The sequence below is a fragment of the Bubalus bubalis genome, chromosome 2, assembly GCF_019923935.1.
Source record: "Bubalus bubalis isolate 160015118507 breed Murrah chromosome 2, NDDB_SH_1, whole genome shotgun sequence".
Lineage (NCBI taxonomy): Eukaryota > Metazoa > Chordata > Mammalia > Artiodactyla > Bovidae > Bubalus > Bubalus bubalis.
The window spans coordinates 31,681,572-31,707,419 of record NC_059158.1 but is presented as its reverse complement, the minus strand read 5'-3'; the positions used below and the strand labels follow the sequence as shown (position 1 = coordinate 31,707,419).

At 44.8% G+C, this 25,848-nt stretch overlaps 1 protein-coding gene across 7 annotated transcripts in view; it reads right to left on the bottom strand.

Annotated features, from left to right (window-relative positions):
- ADGRF5 (adhesion G protein-coupled receptor F5) overlaps nucleotides 1–23,077 on the bottom strand; it is a 117,361-nt gene extending 94,284 nt beyond the window's left edge. For 3 of the 7 annotated variants that reach the window (XM_044929249.2, XM_044929262.2, XM_044929250.2), the window contains exon 1: nucleotides 3,683–3,831. In XM_044929249.2, coding sequence (XP_044785184.2) covers nucleotides 3,683–3,763 — 81 coding nt within the window. In that variant the 5' untranslated portion in view covers nucleotides 3,764–3,831. Of the gene's footprint in view, nucleotides 1–3,682; nucleotides 3,835–22,612 lie in introns of those variants that run through there. The other 4 variants (XM_044929257.2, XM_044929254.2, XM_044929270.2 and 1 more) reach the window with 3 other exon arrangements.
- Nucleotides 23,078–25,848: the final 2,771 nt, after the last annotated feature.

Sequence of the window (25,848 nt, the reverse complement as noted above, 5' to 3'; positions counted from 1 at the left end):
TATTCAATGAATACTTTTCTGATCACTAAATGAATCAAGAGGAGATGTTATTTTATGGGTTCATCCCTTTCCAAGGACTAGGATTATACACTGTCAGGAGAATCCAGAATTTTCAAGGGCGTAGACATGGAATGGTTTTGACTGCTAACACACTGCACCCACCAAGCTTCCCCACTCATTTATAAGGCTACAGGAGTCCCCGTGTGTGGACCGGGGTAGGCGGGGAGCAGGGGACAGTTGGTGGTGGGCAGGAGATAGTCCCATCTTAGCCAAAGAGAGAAAATAACTTTTAAGGTAGAGTTAGAAATCCTCAGCACATAGGAGACACTCAATAAATTTCCCAAGACCTACAATACAAGGGTAACATCACTAGGTCAGCATCACCTTCTGGTCAACCAGCAAAGGCCATCCCTGTGGTAAGCTGGCTGCCCCCCAGGGACACCTCTTGCCTTCCATCTGAGTCCCTGCTCCAAGGTTGCTTCACATCTGACAGTCGGGTCTCTCCACCTCCACATCCCTCAGTTCTTCGGAGCCATGATATATTCTTTTTAAAATGCTCTTTCAAGAATACATATTATGTCAGGCACAATGACAACATTTGTTTCTGAAAGAAATCGGAAAAGGTTGGGCTGATGCTTGTGTCTGTGACCAACAATGGCTCTCAAATCCAGCCCCAAGAAGGGGCCTAAAATAACCTCCAGGAGGAGAAGCATAAAATGGGGGGAAGAGTGATGAAGATGGAAAATGAAGCACAAATGGTAATCCATCAACATTTCTGAAGTTCAGCTCCTTAGGGAGCAGGAAGAATGTGCTTTTAAAAGCCCAGAGATGTGGAGTGCAGATGGCTCATGACTGAGCCTTGGGGAAACAAGCTAGTCTATCATTAGCGCGATTAGTCCATCATTAGACCGAGAACACCACTTGTTATTTTACCGGAAGTGAATTGCTTCTGAAGAAAATGGAAGGGCACATACCAGATATTACGCATATTACTCAATAAACTAGCTCCTGTTCAAAGCAACTTACTTGTTTTAATATTGGGAAAAGCATTAGTTTTTCAAGTGCCCTATCCAGAGGTTGAGGGAATTCTCTGACTCCTGAAGTCTAAGTCATGCATAAGCCATCTCTTTGGAAACTCCTCTGTTCCATTTCATGCCATGATGGCAAACTCTGAGAGTCTGTCTGAACTACCAGTGTGTTTGGTGATCGGGTTGGCAAACCCAAAGTTTAGTTGTCCTGGGTTCTAGCCTGTACTTTTTGAGTGTTTCAGGCACAGATGGAGTTAGGAGATGGTGTTCATGGTGGCTGCTATGGCCCTTGGCAATGATCCAGCATGGAGCAAGGGGCTGCTGCACTGCATGGAGGTTGTCCAGCCCCCTCCAACTCCACGACCTAGGTCAGAACAATGAGTCCAAGTTTCCAAGTTCAAGACCTTTCCTAACTACATCACCCTCTATAATTCAAAGCCAGCCTCTTGGGACCACTGAACTATTTTTAGAGTTGATGCATAGTACACAAAACACAGCTACCTTTGAACAATTATATGATTACTCCAGGACCCACCCCTTCCATTTGCCTTGTCTAACGTGGAACTTTAACTGGGGGAAAACCACATATATTTTTAGTGTTTTCTTGAATTCCTCAAGTGTTGTTCCCTTTTCCATCTTATTTATGGCCAGAAGGATCTGGTCTTTGTGTTTTATCCAGTGGGAGTTTCACATACATAACTTCTCCTGGGGTTCTTTATTTGAACCTGCTAGACCCTCACTAAGGGCTTCCTTGGTAGCTCAGCTGTTCTGCCTGCAATGCAGGAGACCCCGGTTTGATTCCTGAGTCAGGAAGATCCCCTGGAGATGGGATAGACTACCCACTCCAGTATTCTTGCCTGAAGAATCACCATGGACAGAGAAGCCTGGCAGGCTACATACAGTCCATGGGATTGCAAAGAGTTGGACATGACTGAGTGACTAAGGGAACTCTTATCAGTGACCTCCGGCCCTTGGGTTGGTGACCTCCATCAGTAATTCTCCCATATTGTCCCTTCCTAAGTGCCAAAATCACCTTATATATCAAATGCCTGTCTAGGGATATTTATATGTACTAAGAGCAATATTTAAGTATCCTTTTATGTTTGACATCATAAAATCTCCCAAGAATTATGTAATGACAAAGAAAATACATGTGTGTATTCCCTAAACCCATGAATACACACATACACACAGGTACAGACACGCATATATACACCTTTATCACACACACATACACACACTCCTCTGCATTGTAAATTCTGATCGAATAAGGCAGCAACCAGCACTCATAATTCTGGACCATGGAAGCCTCTAGTATATTTGACATCTGGACCAGATCTTTTATTAACTTTCCCCTCTTTTATATGAGAACATTATTTTCAGTAATAATCCTTATTTTCTTGGTTAATTCTTTAGATTTAGAACAACTAAAAAAGAAAAAAAATTTCACTGAAATATTAATTCTCAGTAAAACATTTCGGTGTGAGCTAACACCTGTATTTGTCAAACAAAATGAGTACACTGTGCAAGTAGTACTCTCCTTCACTGTTTTAAATTTTAAACATAAATAAAAATTCTGTGAAGTCCCACAGAATGACAGAATTGAATTAACTGTTGTCCAGTTTATTTGTGTATACAATTACCATGCTAATTTGGCTTATTTTTAGGCTGCTGTTCAAATGTAGGGGCAGATCGTGCATGGCAGTATACAGGGCAGTGTACTGTACAAATGCAGGGGGATAGAAACACTTTCAGGGGGGCTTCTCTGGTGGCTCAGATGATAAAGAATCTGCCTGCAATGCAGGAGATGCAAAGGTGCTCTGGAGAAGGAAATGGCAACCCACTCCAGTATTCTTATCTGGGAAATCCCATAGACAGGGGAGCCTGGTGGTCTACCATCCATGGGGTCACAAGGAGTCGGACATGACTGAGTGACTAACACACACACAGAAACATTTGGAGCAACCTCAGACAATTCCAAACCATCAGGAACTTATTCTTGGAACCAGCATGTATAGCGAAGTCCCTGTGTGCCAGGAGCCAGTATATGACAGAGTTTTCTGAATTAACTTCTATGCAGAACACAATCTTCATCAAAAGATAAGTAATACAAATGTGGTAACTAGGAGCTTAGATTCTATTACTGAAACTTGCCTGTGATAACAGTAATTATATAGAACTTAGACCAACAAAAGATTTGTTTAGGAAGAGCATTTTGTCAGACATTGTTTGGAATTGCCACTGAACAGTGATCATTTTTGCTTTTTAAAGGCATTTAGTTTGTTTCATTATTGATCTTAAATTCTCCCCAGACATGTACCACCTTATTGCCTGAAACCCAGAGGAACCTCTGACCAATACCCACCTTTGTGCCCTGGATTCCAGAGCGTCTTGTAAACTTGTCTCTCCCAACTACAGGAGACTGGTGTTAGAGGGTCACCTATCCTGTCTTTATTAGCCTCTTCTGTTTTAGCCTGGAGTGGTGCTATTAGAAATACAGACCCAAAGGGCTGGAGGAAGGACTTGGCACCAGCAAACAGAAGTGGAGGAGACCCTCTGGCAAAGGAAGACTACTTGAGTCCCCAGACTCTAAGGCAATGCCCATCTTCTCCCAGGGAAGCTCATCTTCCAGGAGTCCCCCACCTGCTTCTCACCTCGGCTCCATCTGGAAACATCTCACTGACCCTGAGGAAGGCAGAATGGCACAGTCTCTTTCTCAGTACTCTTCTAAGCATCCCCAGGCCACCTGGAGGAAAAAAAGTGTGCGTGTAGCACTGACTGAAGTCAGAAGGGTAACCAGTTTCGCTCCACTTAACTCTGAAGGAAGGAAGCAGGAAGCTCTGCATGGGGATGGGGCGGAGTCTCCTCTGGGACGGGCTGTCCTGTTCTTCTCCCTGACCCTCTGCCTGATCAAGGATCCAGTGCAGAAAACAGAGCCTCTGCCGCAGGTCCCATGCCTCTCTCAGGAGCAGAGACAGGAAACAATCCTTACAGCTACTGCTAAGTGTTTACACCATGCCAGACAGTGGGTCAGCGCCCAGCCAAGCCTCATGTTTCTGGGAGGGATGAATGATTTTCATCCCCATTTTACTGCCAGTCTAGAATGCTTGGTCTCAGAGCTTCTGACTCTGTGAGAATGAAAGAACAAGAGCAGCCCATGCCCAAAAGCCTTTCTGTCCTGTCTGGGGGTAGTTAGCTGGGGGTGAGCCCCTCCTGTGCCCCTAGCATCTGTAGACTCTGGAGCGTGAACCTTGAGACCTCTGCGGTTGTGCTGCTGGATGTATAGCATTGGGACCCATGGGGTACTGTGAGTCATGTCTGTCTGCTCACAGAGCAAGACTTAGAAGTGGGCAAAGTGGGCTTCTGGATAACTTACTAGTATAATATGTGTATAATCAGATGCCAGGCCTCTTCTTCCAAGCCATGCATCATTCATTCCTTCACCAGATGTTGTTAAAAACCTGCACACCAGACACTAACGGAGACCCTAGAGATAAGCGGTAATGAACACAACTGTCCCTGAGGAGCTTCATTCCAGCTGAAAGAGCATGCTGACTGGACTCCTGGTCCATCCCCACCCTTCTCTGCCTGGCTTTGTGCCCCGAGGGATCCACCCCACACCCTGTAGCACCTTGTCATCTGGGAGAGCGGGAGATCCCAGCAGGAGATGGTAGGATGGGAGGAAAGCGGCGCCGGGGATCTGCTGCCCTCCCTCCTCGCTGGGCTACAGTTTGGCAGTGGCTGCATTGCTCCATCCTCAGCCACAGATTCTGGGGAACCCCCTCTTTCACATCCACAGATCTTGCCGGGCTTCTCTGACACCCCACCCCAACCTCTGACCCTTTCCTGCCCTACAGGAGGTGATCAAGGGCTTCCTGGTGCTGCAAGTCCCATATTGACTAAAAGCCTACACCTTTCCAATGAATGAACCTTTGAGAGTGTGGTTTCTTTCCTGGTGTGGCCTTGACAGACACAGTAATATTGACAATAAACAAATAAATTATCTATCAGATGGGCAAACATGCTATGTAGAAACATAAAAGTAATAAAGAGTATGTGCGTGGCATCACACTACTTTTTCTAACATGTTTCCCAAAATCCCCTTTCCAACCCTTGTGCCATCGCTCCCCAGCCTCACTGGTTCAAATCTCTTATTATTGGGTTTTCCACTGGATCCTCAATTTTTTTCTTATCTGTATTAATCAAAGCAGGTCAGTCTATCATACCTGCACCATTCAAATGTGTATCCCAACTTCCCAAGTGAAATGCACTCCTCCAGTTACCATCCTAGTTCCAAGGTGATCCTCCATTATCAACAACCAGACATGTTTTCTATGTCATGTAGTTTGTGAGTCAATGTGATTTGTAATTAAATTTTGTGTGTTTGGGAAGCCCAGCCACTTTGTTCCCTGCAGAACTAATTCCAATGCTTGTTCTTGAAACTTCTTACTAGAAAGACTATACTCAGCATGTCTTCAAAGCATCTTCCTCTCTTGCCTTGCATTCTGCTGGCCTTAGACCCTACCATCTGTTGACTGGTGCTTGTATATTTTTGTAATTTCTGTTCTATCAGGCATCTAGGTGGCCAGTGACAATGAGCCACTTTGGCGGCTGCCATCAAAAAGGGAAGTGGTGGGATGAGGCCACGGGAGGTGGGTTGCTCTCTGATGGAGTTCAGGACACCGTCCCCCCAAATATGGCATCTTGGGGTTTGGAGTTTCAGAGTTTGGGAAAATGGCAGAAGCAGGAGAGTCTCTCTCATCTTCCCTTGCCCATCCACTCTGAAGCAGATCATAAGACCTTCATGTGAGAGGTGCCCAGTCTCTGCCCCAGGGATGCTGAGAAGAATCTGAGCAAAGAGGACTTGCTAAGCTTTCGCCAGTTCCCTACACTTCCTCACACTCTGTCCTTCCTTAGCCTTCCTCCACTCGCCACTCTTCACCAGCTGTACCACAGAAGAAGCATTCAGGTTTAACTGTCTCTTTAGGTCTTCATTTCTTCATAAAGGAGTCATCGTCATGGGAAACGTATTAAATAAATGTGTATACTTTCCTCCTGTTCACCTGCCTTTGTCAGTCCAAGTTTCAGATGGAGCCAGTGACTCTAAGAGGTCGAGGAAAGCTTTCTCCTCTACTTCACCTCAAAGCCAGTGGTGAGACCTTGGGGCCCACTGCTCTTCACACCGTATGAGGGAACATCCTGGTGGGTACCAATCAGCACCTGCACTGCATGATCCTCATGGGGAGAATGCTTAATAAGCTCATGAGGTTCAATGATGGGGACTCTCAAGCCTTCTCACCAGAATCTCAGGGTGGAGTCCAGAATCATTAAAAAAAAACTCTCTAGGTGAGTCTTGTGCAAATTACACTCTGAGAAGTACCGTCCTAGAGACCACCTGCCATGTTCCACCACAAAGGTCTTCACAGGGGCCCTTATCTTCCCCCCTGTGATTCACCTTTTTTTTCAGACATCATCAAAGCAAAAGAGACTCACTGTTTCCTCCTTTAACTAGTGATTCTTTCCTATGGATAGGAATCATGAGTAAACAGGGTCAGCTATATGGCCAAGCTCAAGGCATCTGGATTGAACAAAAGCAGGGCTGAATTAAATTAAAAGATGCTTACTCTTGGAAGAAAACTTATGACCAATCTAGACAGCATATTAAAAAGCAGAGACATTACTTGGCCAACAAAGGTCCATCCAGTCAAAGCTATGGTTTTTCCAATAGTCATGTATGGATGTGAGAGTTGGACTATAAAGCTGAGTACCAAAGAATTGATGCTTTTGAACTGTGGTGTTGGAGAAGACTCTTGAGAGTCTCTTGGACAGCAAGAAGATCCAACCAGTCCATCCTAAAGGAAATCGGTCCTGAATATTCATTGGGAGGACTGATGCTGAAGCTGAAACTCCAATACTTTGGCCACCTGATATGAAGAATTAACTGATTTGAAAAGACTCTGATGCTGGGAAAGATTGAAGGCAGGAGGAGAAGGGGATGACAGAGAATGAGATGGTTGGATGGCATCACCAACTCAGTGGACATGAGTTTGAGTAAACTCAGGGAGTTGGTGAAGGACAGGGAGGCCTGGCATGCTGCAGTCCATGGGGTCGCAAAGAGTTGGACACAACTGAACAACTGAACTGAACTAACTGAACTTGAGGGCTGAGCTGGGACTGGAACCCAGATGGGTTCAAAAGTGTTGGGGCGGAACATCAGGAAGTGTGAAGGCACCCCACTGCCTGTGAGCTCACAGAGGCACAAAGTAACTAGGCAACCAAATTGGTGTACCTGGGGGTTTCTACTAAAATCCCTATGTGCAAATTAAACAAATGAGGGGAAACAGCGAGTCAATAATTTATTGTTTCTCGGACTCAATGAAAGTAGTTTTCTGTTTATTTCCTTTTCATACAATCATAGTCCACTTCAGTTATTTTTAGTAACTTCCCTTTGAACTCATTGTTTTAAAACTCCTAAGTAACTTGCATCAGAGGTTGAATATATTGTGAGGATAAGAAATGGGTGCTGTGCTTACTAGCTCTGTCATGTCTGACTCTTTGTGACCCCATGGACTGTAGCCTGCCATGCTCCTCTATCCGTGGGGATTCTCCATGCAAGAATACTGGAGTGGGTTGCCATGCCCCCCTTCAGAGGATCTTCCTAACCCAGGGGTCAAACCCAGGTCTCACACATTGCAGGTGGATTCTTTACCATCTGAGCCACCAAAGAAGCCCAAGAATACTGGAGTGGGTAGCATGTCCCTTCTCCAGGGGATCTTCTGGACCCAGGAATCAAACCAGGGTCTCCTGCATTGCAGGCAGATTCTTTACCAGCTGAGCTACAAGGGAAGCCCCCAAGGAATGGGGGAACTCCATTAATTCATTTTCCTGGTAAACAAAGGTCAAAATTTGGAAAATTGCATTGTTGGAAAATCTTAAAGTATACAGTTAGTCCATTTGTTCTTTATGAAATAGAGATAGTTAATGGAGCTGAATCTTCTTTGGATGAATGAAGATTTCCAGATGCTTCCAGATATTGAGAAAAGTGTTTGCATTTCAATACTCCAGAGAGAGGAACTTAAGACACCAGATTGGTAATAAAACCCTTTTTTATGATTTGTAATTATTTCTGTTCCTGGGAGCCTCATTTTGATTCATTACTCACTGGTATTAAAGATTTTTAATTTGGCCACTAGCTATTTTGCACACGAATATTTTTCTTCAAATCTTTGGTGTGAGAAATTAATTTGTGACCATGACATTTAAAAAAGGTAGTTTGGGTAGGGTTTGGTTTTTAAAAGTAAAGTGTTAGTCACTCAGTCATGTCCGACTCTTTGTGATTCCACAGACCATAGCCCGCCAGGCTCCTCTGTCCATGGAATTCTCCAGACAAGAATACTGGAGTAGGTTGCCATTCCCTTCTCTGGGGGATCTTCCTGACCCAGGGATCAAATCTGAGTCTCCTGCATTAGCAGCAGATTCTTTACCATCTGAGTCACCAGGGAAGCCCTCACTTTTCTTGTTCTCATTGCCTTTGGATTTCCCAGCCTCTTCCTGCCTTAGCTGGTTGACCACATACGAAGACACCCATCTCTCATTTCCACATTCACAGCCCTTTCCATGGAGACTCAGATTCAAGCTGTTCTAAAAATGGAGAGAAACTTGCTCAAAAGTCGCACGTCTAAAGCCTCCGAGCGGGCATGCCCTCCACCTGAGTGTTTGCTCTGCGCAGCAAGTGACTTCCTGCTTTGCAAACAAACTTCCTGCTTGGCAAACAAACGTTTCAAATTTTGGATTTTTAAAATTCCAAAGAACCCTCCAAGTCACCATATTTTGACCACTTACAGAGCATAAACGAGGGCTTCTTAGGTGGCTCAGTAGTAAAGAACCTGCCTGCAATGCAGGAGACATAGGTTTGATCCCTGGAGAGGGAAGATCCGCTGAAGAATGGAACAGCAACCCACTCCAATATTCTTCGCCTAGAGAATCCAATGGACAGAGGAGCCTGGTGGCCTACGGTCCATGGAGTCACAAAGAGTCAGGCACAACTGAGCACAGCACAGCAGCATAGGGCAAAATGACCCAGAATATCAGGAATACTTGGCTTTGATTTTCTTACACTATGGAAATATTTAAAAGTTAAAGAAGCATTAGAGCAAAGAAGACAAGAGATTTCAATCATTCCTCCTCCCAGGAATTTTCAAATCAGCAGATTAAGAATCGCCTAAGTACTGTTGCCTACGTTCCTGGCTTCACACCCCGAGATTCCCCTCTGTAAAGTGCTGAAGATTGGCAGCTTTAACACTCCCTAGGTACTTGCTTGAAATGCAAACTCTTTTTTGTGCAGAGTCCTAACCACTGGACTGCCAGGGAATTTCCTAAAAATGGAAATTTTTGAGCCCACTCCAGACCTGCAGAATCTAAAACTCAGGGAGTAGACCCAGATATCAGTGCTTAAACAAATGTTCAGGGGGTGATTCTGAGGCACAAGAAAGCTTCATAATCACTGAGATATAAAATGATTATTCTACCATGGTGCTTCTCAGTTTGCGAAAATACTGGTATCTGGTCTCCAGGTCCAGGCCAGTAGAATCAGAAGCTGTGCCTAAATTTAGAGAAATACTGGCAGATAGACAGCTGCTGGGTTAGTTGACAGAAAGTCTCTCCTCTCTCTAAAGTGACATACAATTTGTTGTTGCTGTTTAATTGTTTCAGTTGTGTTCGACTCTTTTGTGATCCCACGAACAGTAGCCCATCAGGCCCCTCTGTCCATGAGATCTCCCAGGTAAGAATACTGGAGAGCACTGTCATTTCCTTCTCCGGGGATCTTCCTGACCCAGGGTTGACCCGCATCTCCTGCATTGGCAGGCAGATTCTTTACCATTGAGCCACCGGGGAAGCTTGACATACAAGAGTCTTCAGCTAAAACACTGAATCATTAGGGCTTCTGCCTACCCTCCCAGCTTCACTTTTCTCCATCACATTCTTCTCTTCTTACTCTCCCCTCTCTGACCCTCCTCTGTGCCCTGCCAGCAGTGTGTTCTCCAGCCTCTGCCTAGAACTGCCTTCTTCCCCTATTTTCACTGGTCTAATGCCCATTGTCTTTCAAGGCCCAAGTCAAGGTCATTCCAGGCAAGAAGCTGCTTTAACTCCTTCTAGTTGTGTGTACACCTCTGCCTCTCACTTGCCTCCATCAAGGCATGTCCTGAACTGCATTAAAAAGATCTGTGAGCTCTTCATCTAGCCTTTGATTTTCCTGGTCCCCACCCTCATGTCCAAGGAAGGGCCTTGTTTGTCTACTGCTATGTCCGGAGCACATAATACACTGGAGTCTGGTGCTCAATTCCTGTTTGTTAATAATGACTCCCCAGGTTGCACATTATTAGAATTGCTATAAAATGTTGAGAACATGGGCTGTGGCATTTGACAACCTTGGTTTACGTCCTTGTTCTATCACTTACTGGCTAAGTAAATTTGGACAAATTACTTAATCTCTTTTCCTCAGTGATTGGTGTTGATGAAACTTTTGTTGTTATTTTTTTACTGAAATATAGTTGATTTATAACTTTATGTTAATTTCTGTTGTACAGCAAAGCGATTCAGTTATACATATATTTACATATATACATATACATTCTTTTTTAAAATATGCTTTTCCATTATAGTTTATCATAGGATATTTAATATAGTCTTCTGTGCTATGCAGTGGGAGCTTGTTTATTTGTTGTTATTTTTAGTTGCTCTCTCTTGCTGAGAATCCACTCTGTCACAGGGTCTGTGCTGAGTGCCTTTAAAAAAAAGCTGTGTGCATGATGTTTAATTTTCACAATAAGCTAGGAGCTGGTTAGCTATTCCCGCTCGAGAAAGGGAAGCTTGGAAAGGTTAATCAACTTGTCAAGTCTCATTTAAAAATGACATAGATTGGTGATCAAAGAAATTGAAGAAGCTGGGGTAGATCCAAATCCTAAACCCAGCTCTTGCTTCTATAATATATCGTGCTGAGATAAGCTGCCAAGACATAAACACACAAATTGTTAAAACTGACGGTGTGAGGGATGCTACAAAACAGTACAGGATTCTCTTCCAAACCTGGAGCCCACGAAAGGGCTACAAATTCAGCAGGAAGGATATTGCATCAAAGATGAGCCCAGATGGCAAAATCATTAAGCTCCCCAGTGGGGTGCACAGAAGGTAGGGGTGCCCAGTGTAACATGCATGCATATGTGCCCTCAGACGCGTCTGACTCTTTCTGGCCCCGTGGACTGTAGCCCGCCAGGCTTCTCTGTCCGTGGGATTCTCCAGGCAAGAATACTGGAGTAGGTTGCCATGCCCTCCTCCAGGGGATCTTCCTGACCCAAGGATGGAACAAGCATCTCTTGCATCTCCTGAATTGGCAGGCAGATTCTTTACCACTGCACCACCTGCCCAGTGTAGACACTTTTCTAAACACAGGTTGCCAGGTGTTTCCTATATATTGTTATTGATGCATAATAAAATGTCCATCAGACTTTAGAGGAACCATCTAAAGTGCTGGTTAAAAAAATGTGGATTCCCCAGCTCAGCTCTCCTTCCTGCTTCCTGCCCCACTTTCCTCCTTGATTTCATAGATCTAGGTAGAGCCTGGCAATCTGCATATTGACCAGTGCTCCAGCCATCTCTCAATCATACTTGGACAAACCATGCTACCTATGGCTCATATTTTACATACCATTTCCTGCTCTTTTGTACTAATATTTTACATGCATTATTACAAAAACCTAATGCAGAGATTTAAAGGAATGACGTTTTTCAACATAAATAGCAGTTCCTATGTTTTCTCTTCATAGCCCCAGGGAGGAGGTAGAATACTATCACCAGCCAGTTGGGTGAGCCTCTGGCCCCACCTTCTGGGACCCACCCCTGCCATTTGAGCTCCTGGGAGACAGGACCTTGAGTGGATTTGGTACTGACTCAGTGATTAGGCTGATTCTCCTGGGCTGCCCCTGGTTCTCCTTCAAACAATTCAGCAAATCCATCTCCGTGGCTTCAAAAGACCTGCAGGTGCAGCTGGGGAAATTTTACGTAATGCCAGCTGCATAGTGAAGTGGCAAAACCTTGGCAAAATATTAGCCCTGTTCCACCATGGCAACCCCACTTCATGTGCATGAAAATTCAGCATCATTCATGACACATTCAGACATTCTCCCTGAGGGAAAATTTAATTCGACATGAAATCCAAGTTGTCATTCCTTTCTGCTTTTAAACAGAGACTGAACACTCAAATAGGAAGTGCTCAGGACTCTAACTTCCATCTTGAAGAAAAGTGAAATATTGTTAGCAGTGTAAATGTGAGTTAACTTTAAAAAGTATATTCAGATATAATTTTTGCATTTTAAAAATTTAAATATATATCTACATAAAAATTTACTAATACCATTTATCCCCAAACAGTAAAGCCATTTATTGTTTACTGTTATTTAAGCTTAGGGACAAGTTCACTAAAGTGTCTGTTAAATGACACTTTGACATTCTCAACTCTTTATAATTTAGTGAAAAACCCCATGTGCCAGGAACTGTGCTGGGGGTGAGGAATACAAAGATGAATGAGGAAGCATCTCTATGTTCCAGGAAATAAGTGTATGGGAACAATTACTGAGAATACAAATACGAAAGGCCATATAAGGAAGGGTTGCAAGGATGCCTGGAAGACAAGTCAGCTCATGGATGGAGAGACATGTAAAAAGGAAGTAATCTGGTGGCATTTCAGACAGACTTTGGATGATCAGTGGGGGCTTCCCAGGTGGTGCTAGTGGTACAGAATCTGCCTGCTAAGGCAGGAAACACAAGAGACGCAGGTTTGACTCCTGGGTCGGGAAGACCACCTGGAGTAGGAAATGGGAACCCACTCCAGTATTCTTGCCTAGAGAATTCCATGGACTGAGAAGCCTGGCAGGCTACAGTCCATGGTGTCACAAAGAGTCGAACGTGACTGAGTGCCTGAGCACTTGGATGATCAATAGTTTACTTAACAGAGAAGGGAGAAAAGAGAACTCTGGACAGAGAGGTGAATTTCAGCAGGGAGGTGATAGAGATGGAGAAGGGAAGGTGATCCAGATCGTGGCCATTGGGAAGTGGCAGGAACAGTAGGTGAAAGGAACCTGCAAAGAAAACTGAGTAGTTAGAAAACTAGGAGACTCTGGAACCCCAGAAGGAAGGAGGAGAGCACAGAAGGTGGTAGTCCACAAGGGCACATGCTGTAGACAAGGAAGTGAGGTGGGCTTGGGGTCATGGAGGTCACAGAGAGTCTTGGAAGTCAGGGAGATGAGGAGACAGAACAGAGTCATTTGCTGGATGAGTAGTTACTTATGACACAGGACGTGAACATCAACAATTCTTTCTTGCATTTCACGGTGAGGAGGAAAGGAAGATGAAGAGTAGCTGCGTGGTCAGTAAAGGTTCTGCCACGAGATGGTCCTACGCAGGTTTAAATGACAGTGGGAAGAGCCAATCAGAGGAGAGTGTGGTGAAGTAGTGACGCCACTGAGAGGGTGAGTGTGTGTGTGTGTTCTCAGTCGTGTCCGACTCTTTGTGACCCCATGGACTATAGCTCACCAGGCTCCTCTGTCCATGGGGTTCTTCATGCAAGAGTACTAGAGTGGGTTGCCATTTCCTTCTCCAGGGGATCTTCTCAATTCAGGGATCAAACCCTTATCTCCTGTGTTCCCTGCCTTGGCAGGCAGGTTCTTTACCACTGTGCCATCTGAGAAGACTCTGGATGTAGCAAAGGCCTGTCTCTTCCTTGGAGGCAGGAAAAGAATGAGAAGAGATGGGTGTGGAAGAAGGAACTTTTGTGGAGCTGGGGTCGAGAGTCAATTTCCCCTGAGATGGCAGAGCTGTCTTTTGAGAGTGAATTGTGTGTCCCCCTGTGTGTGTGTGTGTGTGTGTGTGTGTGTGTGTGTGTGTACTTGGCTTTGTTGATGCTTGGAGAGCTGAGGACACTGGAGTCATGAGAAAAATGTGTCTGGGTATCATAATAGCATCTCTGGCTGCACAAGGGCTCAGGTTCCTCTTCTGATCTTCCTGGACTTGGATCACACAGTTCCCTGACTGCTTTGTACTCTCACCTCAAGGCATGAGTGTATGTGTCGGCATACAGGTATAAATACATCAGATGGGCTTGAACTTTCTCACAGACAGAACTTCTGCTTTCCCTTGGTTCCTAGTGGAGTTCAGGCAGGTGGCCTATGCTCAATAAAGAACTTGGTTCATGAAAGATCCTTCCACTCATTTTACCCACTCCAAAGGGGAATAACAACTATCATCCTAGGAAGGGCCTACTCTGGGAACAGGGAATGGGGACAGGGAGCTAAAATTGGGTGAGCATTTTTACTATGGAAGTATGTTTTGGTAAATAAAGTAGAAATTTTTTCTGGTCTGAACAATGACTGGGTGTATGTAGTAATACTGAAAGAGAACTTTTAAAAAGAAGCAAGTTTTATTATGGGTGGAGGGGGGAGGTTGGGGGAAGAGGTAATTAGGGAGTTTGGGATGGACAGTACACAGTGCTATATGTAAAATGGATAACCAGCAAGGACCTAGTGTACAGCATAGGGAACTCTCCTCAGTGTTATGTGGCAGCCTGAATGGGAGAGGGGTTTGTGGGAGAATAGATACATGTATATGATGGCTGAGTCCCTTTGCTGTCCACCTGAAACTATCACAACACTGTTGATCGGCTATACTCCAATATAAAAGAAAAGTTTAAAAAAAAAGAAGTTTTATGCTTTATTATCTATCTCCTCTCCACTAACACACACACATATATATACACATACATATGCATACACACATATACACACATATATACAAACACACACACATATATACAAACATATACACGTATACACACACATGTACATATACACGTACATACACATATACACACATATATACACACAAATACATATACATATATACACACATATACATACACATATATACAAGCCTGTCTGCATATGCACCTGTGGGTGTCCCCACACAACCCAAGTCTGCAATCTTTCTGCTTCTTCAAAGGCTGATAGATGGATTTGTCTGCGATGGGGCAGGCGGACAGAAGAAAGGGTTAAGTAAGGCTCTCGAGCAATGCTTCCACTTGTCCTTTGAGGAGTAACAAAGAGAGGAAGCACAGCCTTGGTGGAAGGAAATTCCCAGGCCCTACTTCGGACATTCGCGACCTGCCCTGTGAACCCCTGAGGAGTGTCTGATAATAAACACTTGCAAACAAAACAATCCATAAAGGTGTTTTTACTAACATTTGCACATTTTTCACCAAAGGACTAGAACACCTTTTCCTGCATCTGTGGGCCCAGCGGAGGCCTGGCCATCCACCTGCTGACAGAGCCCAGCCGTCTCATCCAGGCTCAGGGCTTGTGTTTCTCTGTGCAGGTCCCCTGGGGTGTTTGATCATGCCAGACCCCATCCTCACAGGCGGCTGCTGGGGTGCAGACAGTCGACCCCACAGGTCAGGTATGGACCCCTGCTTGCAGATCTGAGACCCACTCTTTCTCTTCCCTGTTAATCCCTGACACAGCCCTGAGCTTGGCAGCCTTGACCTTCCCCAGGGTGGAGAGAGATTGACAAAGGCCTGAAAACTCTCCTAGCACAGTGTGTTCATTTAGTAACAAATGAGGACTCTTCCTCTGCAAGGACAAAAAGCCAAACCAAAACAAAGGCAAAAAACACAAACCCTCCAAACAACAAACACCCCCGGAGACTTGATGGCAAATATTCTTACAAGAGGGCTACCCAGGTGGCACGGTGGTAAAGAATCTGCTTGCCAATGCGGGAGATGTGTATTCCATCCCTGGGTAGGGAAGATCCCCTGGAGGAGGAAATGGGAACTCGCCTGGAGAATTCCATGCACAGAGGAGCCTGGTGGGCTACAGTCCATGGGGTGGCAAAAGAGTTGGACATAGCAACTAAACACAAAAAATTGTATGTCACTTTAGAGAGAGGAAAGACTTTCCACCGACTAACCCAGCACTAACCGACATTCTTACAATAGTTTCTTAGAGTCAGCTTAAAGTATATTAGGGCCAAAATACAAAACTTTAAGCAGAAGTCTAGTTTGGGTCAGTGTATTTGTAATACTGCATGTTATTTCTCCTCAAACTAATAGGATGTGAGGTTTGTTGCATCCATTTCGCAGATAAATCAAGAATCAGAAACTAGGATAATATGAAAGACCTAGGGTGGGTCAGGTGTCAGATTCCTTTTCGTGTGTGTGTGTGTGTGTGTGTGTGTGTGTGTGTATTGGGGCTGTGTGTATAGGCATCTATGCTTTAAAAAAAATATGTATATATAAAATATGCTTTAAAACCACTTTATTAATTGTAATCTAACCCAGAGTTAGCCCCATTTCTGGCCTAGACCAGAGTCCACTTCACAACAAGGGTGAGGATTGAGGAGATCCACAGCCACAAATAGAAAGCTGAACCTTTGTTTCTGAAACGCCATCAGTTGTCTCTGAGATATTTTTAGATGAAATAATTGTACACACCTACTCATTTGAATGTGCCCAGAGCTGCCGGGGTGACCTGCACAGTGACCCCAGCCCTGAGGACCATGTAGACTTAAGGACTTACAGGTTCCGGATTTCACGGTGGGCGGGGTCACCCGGAGCCCTGCCCTCGGGCCCTGCACAGCCCTTTGTAATGTAACAATGCGCGGAAGCGCAGGCTTGTTAGAGGAAATTCCCAGGGCCTTAGCTTGGACATTAGACAGTTGCTTTGCTATGCTGTGCTGCTGATGTGCATCTAAAAATAAACATGCTGCTCTGCATGGATTTCTCTGATTTTTGTCCTGCATAGTTGATTATATTTCAAAAGGATTTTTTTTATTATTGTTTTCAAGAAACCTAGGTAAACCTGGAAAATAAAATATACTGTAGTTTTGTTTTGATTTGACAAAACACCTCACCTGTTGATGTCCGCTTCTGTTGAAAGAACAACAGTTTCTTTTCCCTGAGATTTCAAAACAAAGACTGCGAAAACGAAAAGCATGCGAAGATGCTGCCCAAGCGACTGCGGAAAGATGTGGGGTTAAAAATGACAAGACCAGAAAGTTCTTCTGTGTCCTGGAAGGATGAAGTATGAGCAAAACATCCTAGGGAGCAGTGGATGCTGAGTACAGGCCCTCTCTGCCTAAGCTAAAGTCTCCTTTTTATAAAAGCCTCCAGGTCCTTAGCTGTCAGAAAGGCTGTTATCATACGGCTCACTTAGCAGAAAAGGAAAGGTGGGTGGAAAACAACGGTTGGTGAGCTTAGAGCAGGCAGCCAGCTACAGCCAGCTCTCCTCATCCTCCCAAAGGGAAACACTTCACTCACAATCCCTGCAATTTAGAAGATGGCATTACTTTATTTTGCACTTCTTAAAATTGGATTTCTGGCATAGAAAACGGACTTGTGGACCCAGCAGGGGGAAAGAGAGAGTGGGATGAATGGAAAGAGTAGCACTACCTTGTGTAAAATAGATAGCTAGTGGGAAGTTGCTGTGTAGCGCATGGAGCTCAGCCGGTGCTCCGTGATGACTTAGAGCGGTGGGAGGGAGGTTCAAACGGGAGGGGATACATTAATATTCATACTTCCAGCGGGTTCACCTTGTTGTATGGCAGAAACCAACCCAATGTTGTAAGGCAATTATCCTCCAATTAAAAATGAAAAATTTTTGAAAAATTAGATTTCTGGATGACAAAGAATACATAGTCATATTGTGGTGCTTTTGTTTTATAGATAGAGCAGAAATCGAGGACAAAGATTAGAGTCTTGCTATTACTTGCCTGACCCCAGTGCAGTTGAAAATATCCCAAAATGTGGCAATTTTCCATCAAATAGGAACCTGTTTGAAACACAAGGAGTAACCCACAATCTAGTTGAAGAGTAACCCAAGAAGAGCGGTTTGGAGTGAACTTTTCCCATCTCATTGTTCTCGTTTCTTTTTTTCTTTTTCCTGGAAGTCCAACCTTTTGATTGTTGCTGCAAAGACCCTATTTAAAAAAGCATCACAGATGATGGGTAGGGCTAGCTAGTCAAAAGGCAGCCTCAGGCACTCTGTAGCCTGATAATTTTTTTTTTTTTTTTGGTATACCTTTATTTGGTGGCTTGGACTTGAACCCTGACATCACAAGGCTCTTAGTAGATTTGAGCGGGAAAGACCTTGAGGTCATCACCCACACTCCACCCAGTGCAGGCATCCCTTTGGGAACATCCCGGCCATGCTTCCAGGGTCCTGGAATACTGCCCAGAACAGGGCGTTCACCCTGCCACAAGGCAGCTCACCCAGCTTAAACAATTCTGATGGTGGGTAAGTCGTTCTGTACATTGAGCTAAGACTTTTTACCTTATAATTTCCACTCATGTTGACCTCTTTTCCCACACACAACCATCTTTAAATATTTGAAGGCAGCATTCATGGGCTACGGGGCTTCCCCGGTGACTAAGCTGGTAAAGAATCTACCTGCAATGCAGAAGACCTGGGTTTGATCCCTGGGTCAAGATGATCCCTTGGTGAAGGGAATGGCAACCCACTCCAGTGTTCTTGCCTGGAGAATTCCATGGACAGAGGAGCCTGGCGGGCTACAGTCAGTGGGGTCACAAAGAGATGGACACAACTAAGTGGCTAACACTTTAACTTTCGTGGACTACAAGAGTTACTTCTTACTTCAAATATCCCCTGGTTCCTTCAACTATTCTGCACATGACTTTTTTTTTTTTTATCATTTTCACCATCTTGGTTAGCTTCCTCTTTTGAGATCTGATGTATTTTTTGAGGCAACATATTCGGTACTTTATAAATAACTAATCTTATTTACAACCTTGCTTGGTAAATATTATCTGAAGTTTCAGAAAGAAATCTAAGACTCGATATATAACCACTTATTAAAGGAAGTGGCAGATGGAGGATTCAGAGTGGTTCTACCTCTTTCTAAGCCCACTCTATGACTTTGATGAAAAAAAAATTGTTCTCCGGTATAGGCAAGCTTGATCTCAGTCACATCCCGAGACCCACGACAGACCCACGACAGACCCACGACACCTCACACGGGTGAACCTCTTTTTTCTGTTGCTATAAGGTGTGCTTACTGATAGAAATTAATGCTAACTTGAGAGGCTACGAAATGACCGGCAGAAAATGCTTTGCCTGCTAGGTGGCAAGGTGGTTGTGCAGGAAATGTTGGGCAAAGAGATGCTCAAGGAATAGGAATCAAGAAGGAACTCAGGATGTCTGGAAGGCATTTCATTTGGAAGCTTCACACAATGATGGAGCAGGAAGGGAAGACTCAGACAGGGGAAGGGTGGTCCCTTGAAAAAGCCTAAAGAGTCTGCTGCAGCCTAAGCCTAGTTGTTGTGTCTGGAGAACAAATAGAAAGTATTTGTTTCCTCCCAGCTGTGTATGCACTGCATGCAGGTACAAAGCTTGGGGACAAAGGATACTGTGGCTGGCTCCCAACCTCTGATTCTAAGTGAAATGAACACAAATTAGAAAAAACCCAATGTAATCAGGAAGGGAGTCCTTGCAGCTGTGCCGCACACAGTCGGGGTCCGGGATGTCTTCTTTGTTCTGTGTCTTATAGGTTCCTGGATTCTTTGCGCACTACTTGGTGGAGCTACTTCCTTCCCTTCTCCTGGCTGCTTTCCAAAAGCAGAGATTGCCTGAGGATGAGCCCTGCTTCCCTCCTCAGCTGCCCTACTTCAAACCAGCTCTCCACTCAACAGCGAATGCCAAGTGGACTCCTCAAAGCTGCACGGCGCTGCTCCCTGGAAGCCACTGCCTCATTGTATTCCATGGAAGGTGACAAGGAAAATGTAATGGCTAAGCCACGGGCATATAAAATGACTCCCTTAAGATCTCCTCTTTGCCAGTCTGACCCAGGGAACAACCGAGCCCTGCCTTTCAAGTCCTCTGGTGACATGACGGACCGGAGTACATAGGGTCCCTGGATAGTCTCTTCTCTGTTCTCTCATGAAGACAGGGGCTTCTTTTCCTTATCGCTCTCTGTCTTGTTCACCAGTTAAGAAAATCCAGGTCTACAAGATGGATGTGGCCCCACCCAAGTTCACTTGGCAAGGGAGTTGCAGGTACTGGACTAAATCAGATGCTGAAACACAGCCCAACTTTCTTCCTACTAAATCACTCTGCCTTCGAACTCCTGCTGTCTTTACTTGGATGTGCCAGCTTTGGTTAGAGATAAGGCTTTCAGTTTTCCTTCAGGCTTTTTAAGAAGCAGCAGGATCAAGCAGAATAAAAAACCACACCCTCTCTATGGGCAACTGCATGGAGGCAGGACTCACATCTCTGTCTTCGGCCATCATATTCCTTGAGAGTAACACTGGAGCTGGTGTAGGAAAGGTGTTCGATACATATTTGCTGAAAAATGAGTGAGTCTCTGTCTCGGAGTGGTGGAGAATAGGGGGCATTGATAGAGAAACACCTCCCGGGAGAAGCTATTCATAGTAAAAAAAAAAAAAAGATTCAAAAAGGTATGGCACATGGGAGGTACTCAAAATATGTGGTGAAGAAAAGAAACCAGCAAATTTCATAAAGTAGAGTGTGGGAAAATGTTATAGAGATTGGCAATCTCCTTGGAAAACTCCAATCTCAAGATCTCAGTCTGAAGATGTGGGGTTCTTGGGACAATGTATCCATTCATGGGTCCATCCATTCATTCATTCATGAATTCAAAAACACTGAGTACAAGCTATGTACCTGGCATTGGTTCAACGACTATGCATTCAGAAATCAATGACCAGGAACTCCTCAAGGATGAAAATAAACCTAGCAACCATCATTTAATGTACTAAAGGCTATGGCAGCAGCATTCTGCTAAGTGCCATAAAATTGCAGACTTGAGGCACACTTAGTGTAAGGTGGACTGGATGAGGCGGGTGGAGAAACAATCAGCTTGCAGTGGGCAGTTGGGTGGCAAAGATGAATGAAGTTATTGGGGACAGAGAGAACAGCACAGCTGGACACTGGCAGGCAGCAGAGATCTCATGTATTTGGAAGGTACTGGATACAACTGGAAAGTCAGGAGTGAGACGTGAGGCTGGCAGGATGATAACGATCAGAGTTTAAGCTGGGGCTTCACAAACTTTAGTGCATGTGAACTACACAGGGACCTGGTTAAAATGCAGATTCTGTCAATCCGGGAAGGGATGGAAAACTGAGGCAGCCGGTCCCTGGACAACCTTATAGGAAGCAAGGCTATAAGCAGTGGGTGCAATGGAAGTATTTCACTGAAAAGTGATATTATCAAAATTGCATTTTCCCAAGAACCCTATAGCAGAGTATGGAGAACAGAATGGAGGGAGTCTGTGGCTGCGGTGAAATACAGAAGTGGCAAGAAATTTTCAGCATCTGAAAGAAATAAAGTTCAGGGAAGAAAAGAGCAGTAAAGGAAAGAACTGTCAACATTCAGATAAACAGGTGTAAGTTGACTGATATTTTATGGACTTACTATAAAATATTTCTCCTAGAGAAAGAGTTGCTTATGAAGACAAAAATGAAACAATAAAAACATAAGAGGCAAAAAAAAATCATAGAAACATGCTGTGTGTAGTGTTATTTGAATAAACCTTGACCAACCGCCCCCAACCCAACGACCCCTGCTTTGGGTCTCAGTAGACACATCATCTCAAGCCCCAGTAAGGACTGAAAAAGCAACCAGCTAAAGGGAGCAAGGCTTCCCTGGTGGCTCAGTGGTAAAGAATCTGCCTGCCAATGCAGGAGACAAGAGTTCAATCCCTGGGTCGGGAAGATCCTCTAGAGAGGGAAATGGCAACCCACTCCAGTATTCTTTCCTGGGAAATCCCATGGACAGAGGAGCCCGGCAGGCTACTGTCCATGGGGTGGCAAAGAGTTGGACACAACTTAGTGACTAAACAACAAGGGAAGCAAAATCCTGTAGATGATAATCACAAGAGAGCAAACAAAATTAGCTTTCTCAGCCATCACTTGAGAGGCACTTGCATCTAGCTTCAGGAAGCTTCAGGAAGAACAATTGATTCACAGCAAGTTCTGGAAAATAACTCGGCAGTCCACCAGATCCTGAACACAGTGCTTGTTCATTTCTTATAACTCAACAGCACCCAAAATTAGAAACACCTATTTATATTTGTGTCAGAAAATCCCCTAGGACATCTTTAACTGAAAGGAACAAAACTCAGAAAGGACTAAAAAAAAAAAAAAAAAAAACTAAGGAGGGGCCTATATTGCTGAAAAGGAAAGGCAGGTGGTAAACTTTTTACTTTATACTGAAGCCTCCAAATGCAACTTCTCATGAGATTTCCCTCCAAAGGGAAGAAGACTCAACTTCATGTTCTAGGTACTCTGCTGGGCAGCATTCTTTATCCAAAGATGCACAAATTCAAAATCCCCAAAGGTCTTTTCCCCTCTCACTCTTTTCCTTCCACATTCCTATAAATGAATAAGCCTCAACCAGATACACAGGTTGAAAACACACAGCCTACAAGAAAAGCCATGTGGACACGCAATTCAGAACAACCTGGTTCACAGTCAACAAGACAAAAGAAAATCCTTACAGGAACCCACCTTTCTCTTCTGTGCTTTGCAGGCTTCTGAAATTTAATCCTGTATTGGAAAGCCCCCAGAGAATCACTTTGGGAAGGTGGAACTGAAGTGCCTCCAGTTCAATATCAGCCGTGGGAGGGTGGGGTTTTCCCAAGACCAGACTCCAGCTCCTCGGACTCACAGGGACCTCAGAGAGCAGAGGTGAACTGCGTCTAGTCTGTGCTGCAGGAAGAAGCCGACAGACTCAGTGTGGCTGGAGGTGGGGGTGGAGGCTGGGGGGAGGGAAGTTATACAGGAGCCTGTGTTAAATCTCTTCACGATTTCCTGTATTAGGTGCTGGTTGCTTCTCTCCAGGCTCCCTAGAGGAAATAAGACATTTAAACGTGTCATTTGGCCACTGGCAAGAAGAGAATAAACATGCTAAAAATCGTGCAAATGAGAATTTGCAGGACTGGTGGGCCAGCTAGCTTAACCTTGCACCAAGTGCTTTCTTCCTGAAGTTTCTCCAAGTGTTTAACTCTGCAAAAGTCAAGAACGTCCTCATCCTCTTGTAGGGAGCTGAAGAATTTTCTGGCCGCACTCCAGATGCCGTGATGTGGAGCCATTGGTCAGAGGCAGGCGGAAACAGGCCTGGGAAGGGTTGGCTTGCCAGTGAGGGACAGACCCCCTTAGCTCTGACCCTGGAAACACTGATGACAGTCTGTGTCTAATTCTGGAACACTTCCTCAAACTCTCTGGCCATGTTCCCCTAGGGTTTAAAGAATTCTCTGAGGGCTAATATCTACAGATTGCTAGCAACAGGACTCCTCTCTACATAGCTGGTGGGGTTCAGTGCAAAATGAAAATGTGAGGCCACTCCTTCAAAAATTAAAGATTTTGAAATGGAGAAACTTCCCTGGTGGTTCAGTGGTTAAAACTCTGATTTCACTGCAGGGGATACGGGTTCAATCTGGTTAGGGAACTAAGATGTTATGTGGCAGGTCCAAAATAATAAAAAAAAATCGAGGGAAAAAAAGAATTTTGAGAAGATAACAGCAGAACTTTAAACCAAGTACGAGACCCTTCTGAGGAGGGGAGTCGTTTGTGGCTTGAGTAGGTAGTATCTCCATGAAGCCCATCGACCTTAGAGTCACCAATCACAAGTTCGTGTGCTTGAAAGACACTAAGGCCAACCAAACTGAAACACTGGACTTGAGAGCAGATAAAGGTTTTATTGTAGGGCTGTGCAAGGAGAACAAGGGGCGTACACCCCGCCAAATCCCACATTCCCCAAAGGGTTTCAGCAAAGCATTTCTAAAGGCCAGATGAGGAGTGAGGTTGAAGGATGTGTGATGACTGGAGAACAGTTCTCTGGCTGGTGATGAGGTAACAGGACAGGGTCACAGGGGTTAACATTATCCTTAGGAGCCGGAAGGTCCCAGGGCTAGTGCTCATGATCAACATGTAGTTCATTTCCTCTATTTGGTGGTGTTTTTTAACATCTGAAAAACTCAGGAAATATGCATGAAATACAATTATCTGGGCACTGTGGAGAGGAAATAAAGCAGAGGATGTAGGGGAGGGGTTCTCCTTGGAAAGATCCCATAATGTCCAGCTGGAAGGTTGGAACCATGGGCATGTTGGGTCTAATAAGCTCTGTCATCAAAAGGCTGGACTCTGGCTATTTCATTCTGAGGAGTGACAGCCAGACTTTGAAGGGCAGGGCACTCAGAAGCTGGTGCAAAGCAGCAGAGGCTGGGTTGCGGGTGTGAGCAGGCACAGACCGCAAACACATCCCTGAGTTAAAATCCCACCAGTGGTTTCCTGGGTGTTCTTTGGTCCACCACTTTGCCCTCATCCATTCTCTTCCCTGAAGTCAGTGCGTGCATGTTAAGTCGCTTCAGGGGAAGCGCTCCCGAAGTCAGAGCAACCTCTCAACTGCTGTTTCGTGAAATGATGTGAAGCTTAAAATCTTTCAGCAGGCTAAGGAGAAAGGTCAAATGCTTGAACAAGGCTCACAGTGCCTTCAGGACCAGCACTGGCTGTCCTCTCCCACTTGACCTTGGAGCCCCAAATCCTCTTCTCTCTCCTCACACCCTTCTCCTTCCCTCTCTCTCCACCCCTCTCCTCTCCTAGAAATCTCCTTATGAAGGATGCCCTCTACACACCCCTAAACCTTCGAATCTCAAATCCTCTAGAAAGTCCTTTTCAGATTGCTGGGCCCCTTCGGTGTTTGTCCTTAGGTGACCATGCTTCTCTCTCTCCCAAGAGAGCTTAAGGCACTGAAGTTCTGTCACTTGTCCCATCTCCCACTTGTAATCTTGATATACTCATGAAGGTGTCTGTTTCAGCATCTACCCTAGGCCTAGGACCCGGAAAGATAGGATTTGTGTAAGATGAGATTTAGCAGGAGGAGCATTATTCATTACAGATCTCCACTTTTTGAAAAGGGGAAAACATATGACTCAGAGGAAAACATAAGATCGTTGTTATGGTTTTACCGTTTAAATTCGGGCAGACAGAGTGGAGCAGTTTCACGGGCACTATGGCAGGGCTGTTGCTGAACAGTTACTGAAATGCCACAGTTTGCCATGGGCTGTCCATCCCCATTCCCACAGGGACTGTGTTAGGAGTAGGAAATGATCCCTATTCAGAAAATGAAGTTTTGGACATGCCAAGAAGAGAGGGGACTGAAGTTAGTAAGAAAGGGTGAAGGAAAATGGGAAGAGGTTGGAGGTGAGAAGGCACGAGGTGATGCCAAATGGGAGAGAGGAAAGGAAAGAGGGAAGAAGCAGGAGGATGGTGGAAGGAAGGAAGGGAAGACAGGTAAAGATGGAGAGGCAGGAAGAAACAGGAGAGTCCAATGAAGGCTGCAAAACAATGGGGACGGAGGGATGGGGAATGGGGGGTGGGGGAGGGGTGACTGTCCAGGTTGTCGTCTCCTCTAGAAGTATCTAGAACTCCTTGTTCCCTGCATGACTCCTCGGTGCCTTTCCTGTGCTCGCAAATAAGTCAAACCCATGATTTCTAAAACCCAAAGGGCAGAAGAGAGTCCGGAATGTGCCACTGAGTAGCTGTTAGGACACAGAAATTAGCTTCTGTTTTTTGCTTGGGTCTGGGAACTTTTTGAAAGTCATAGAATTATTTTTCTTTTCACGATTGTGAATACTTTGTGACAATGTTCCTGCTAGAATTTCTGAGCCTGTATTCGTGTATTCTGGTTACTTCTCATGGTTTCTCTGAACCAAAAGGTCACTTCATGTAAATATAAGGGCCGT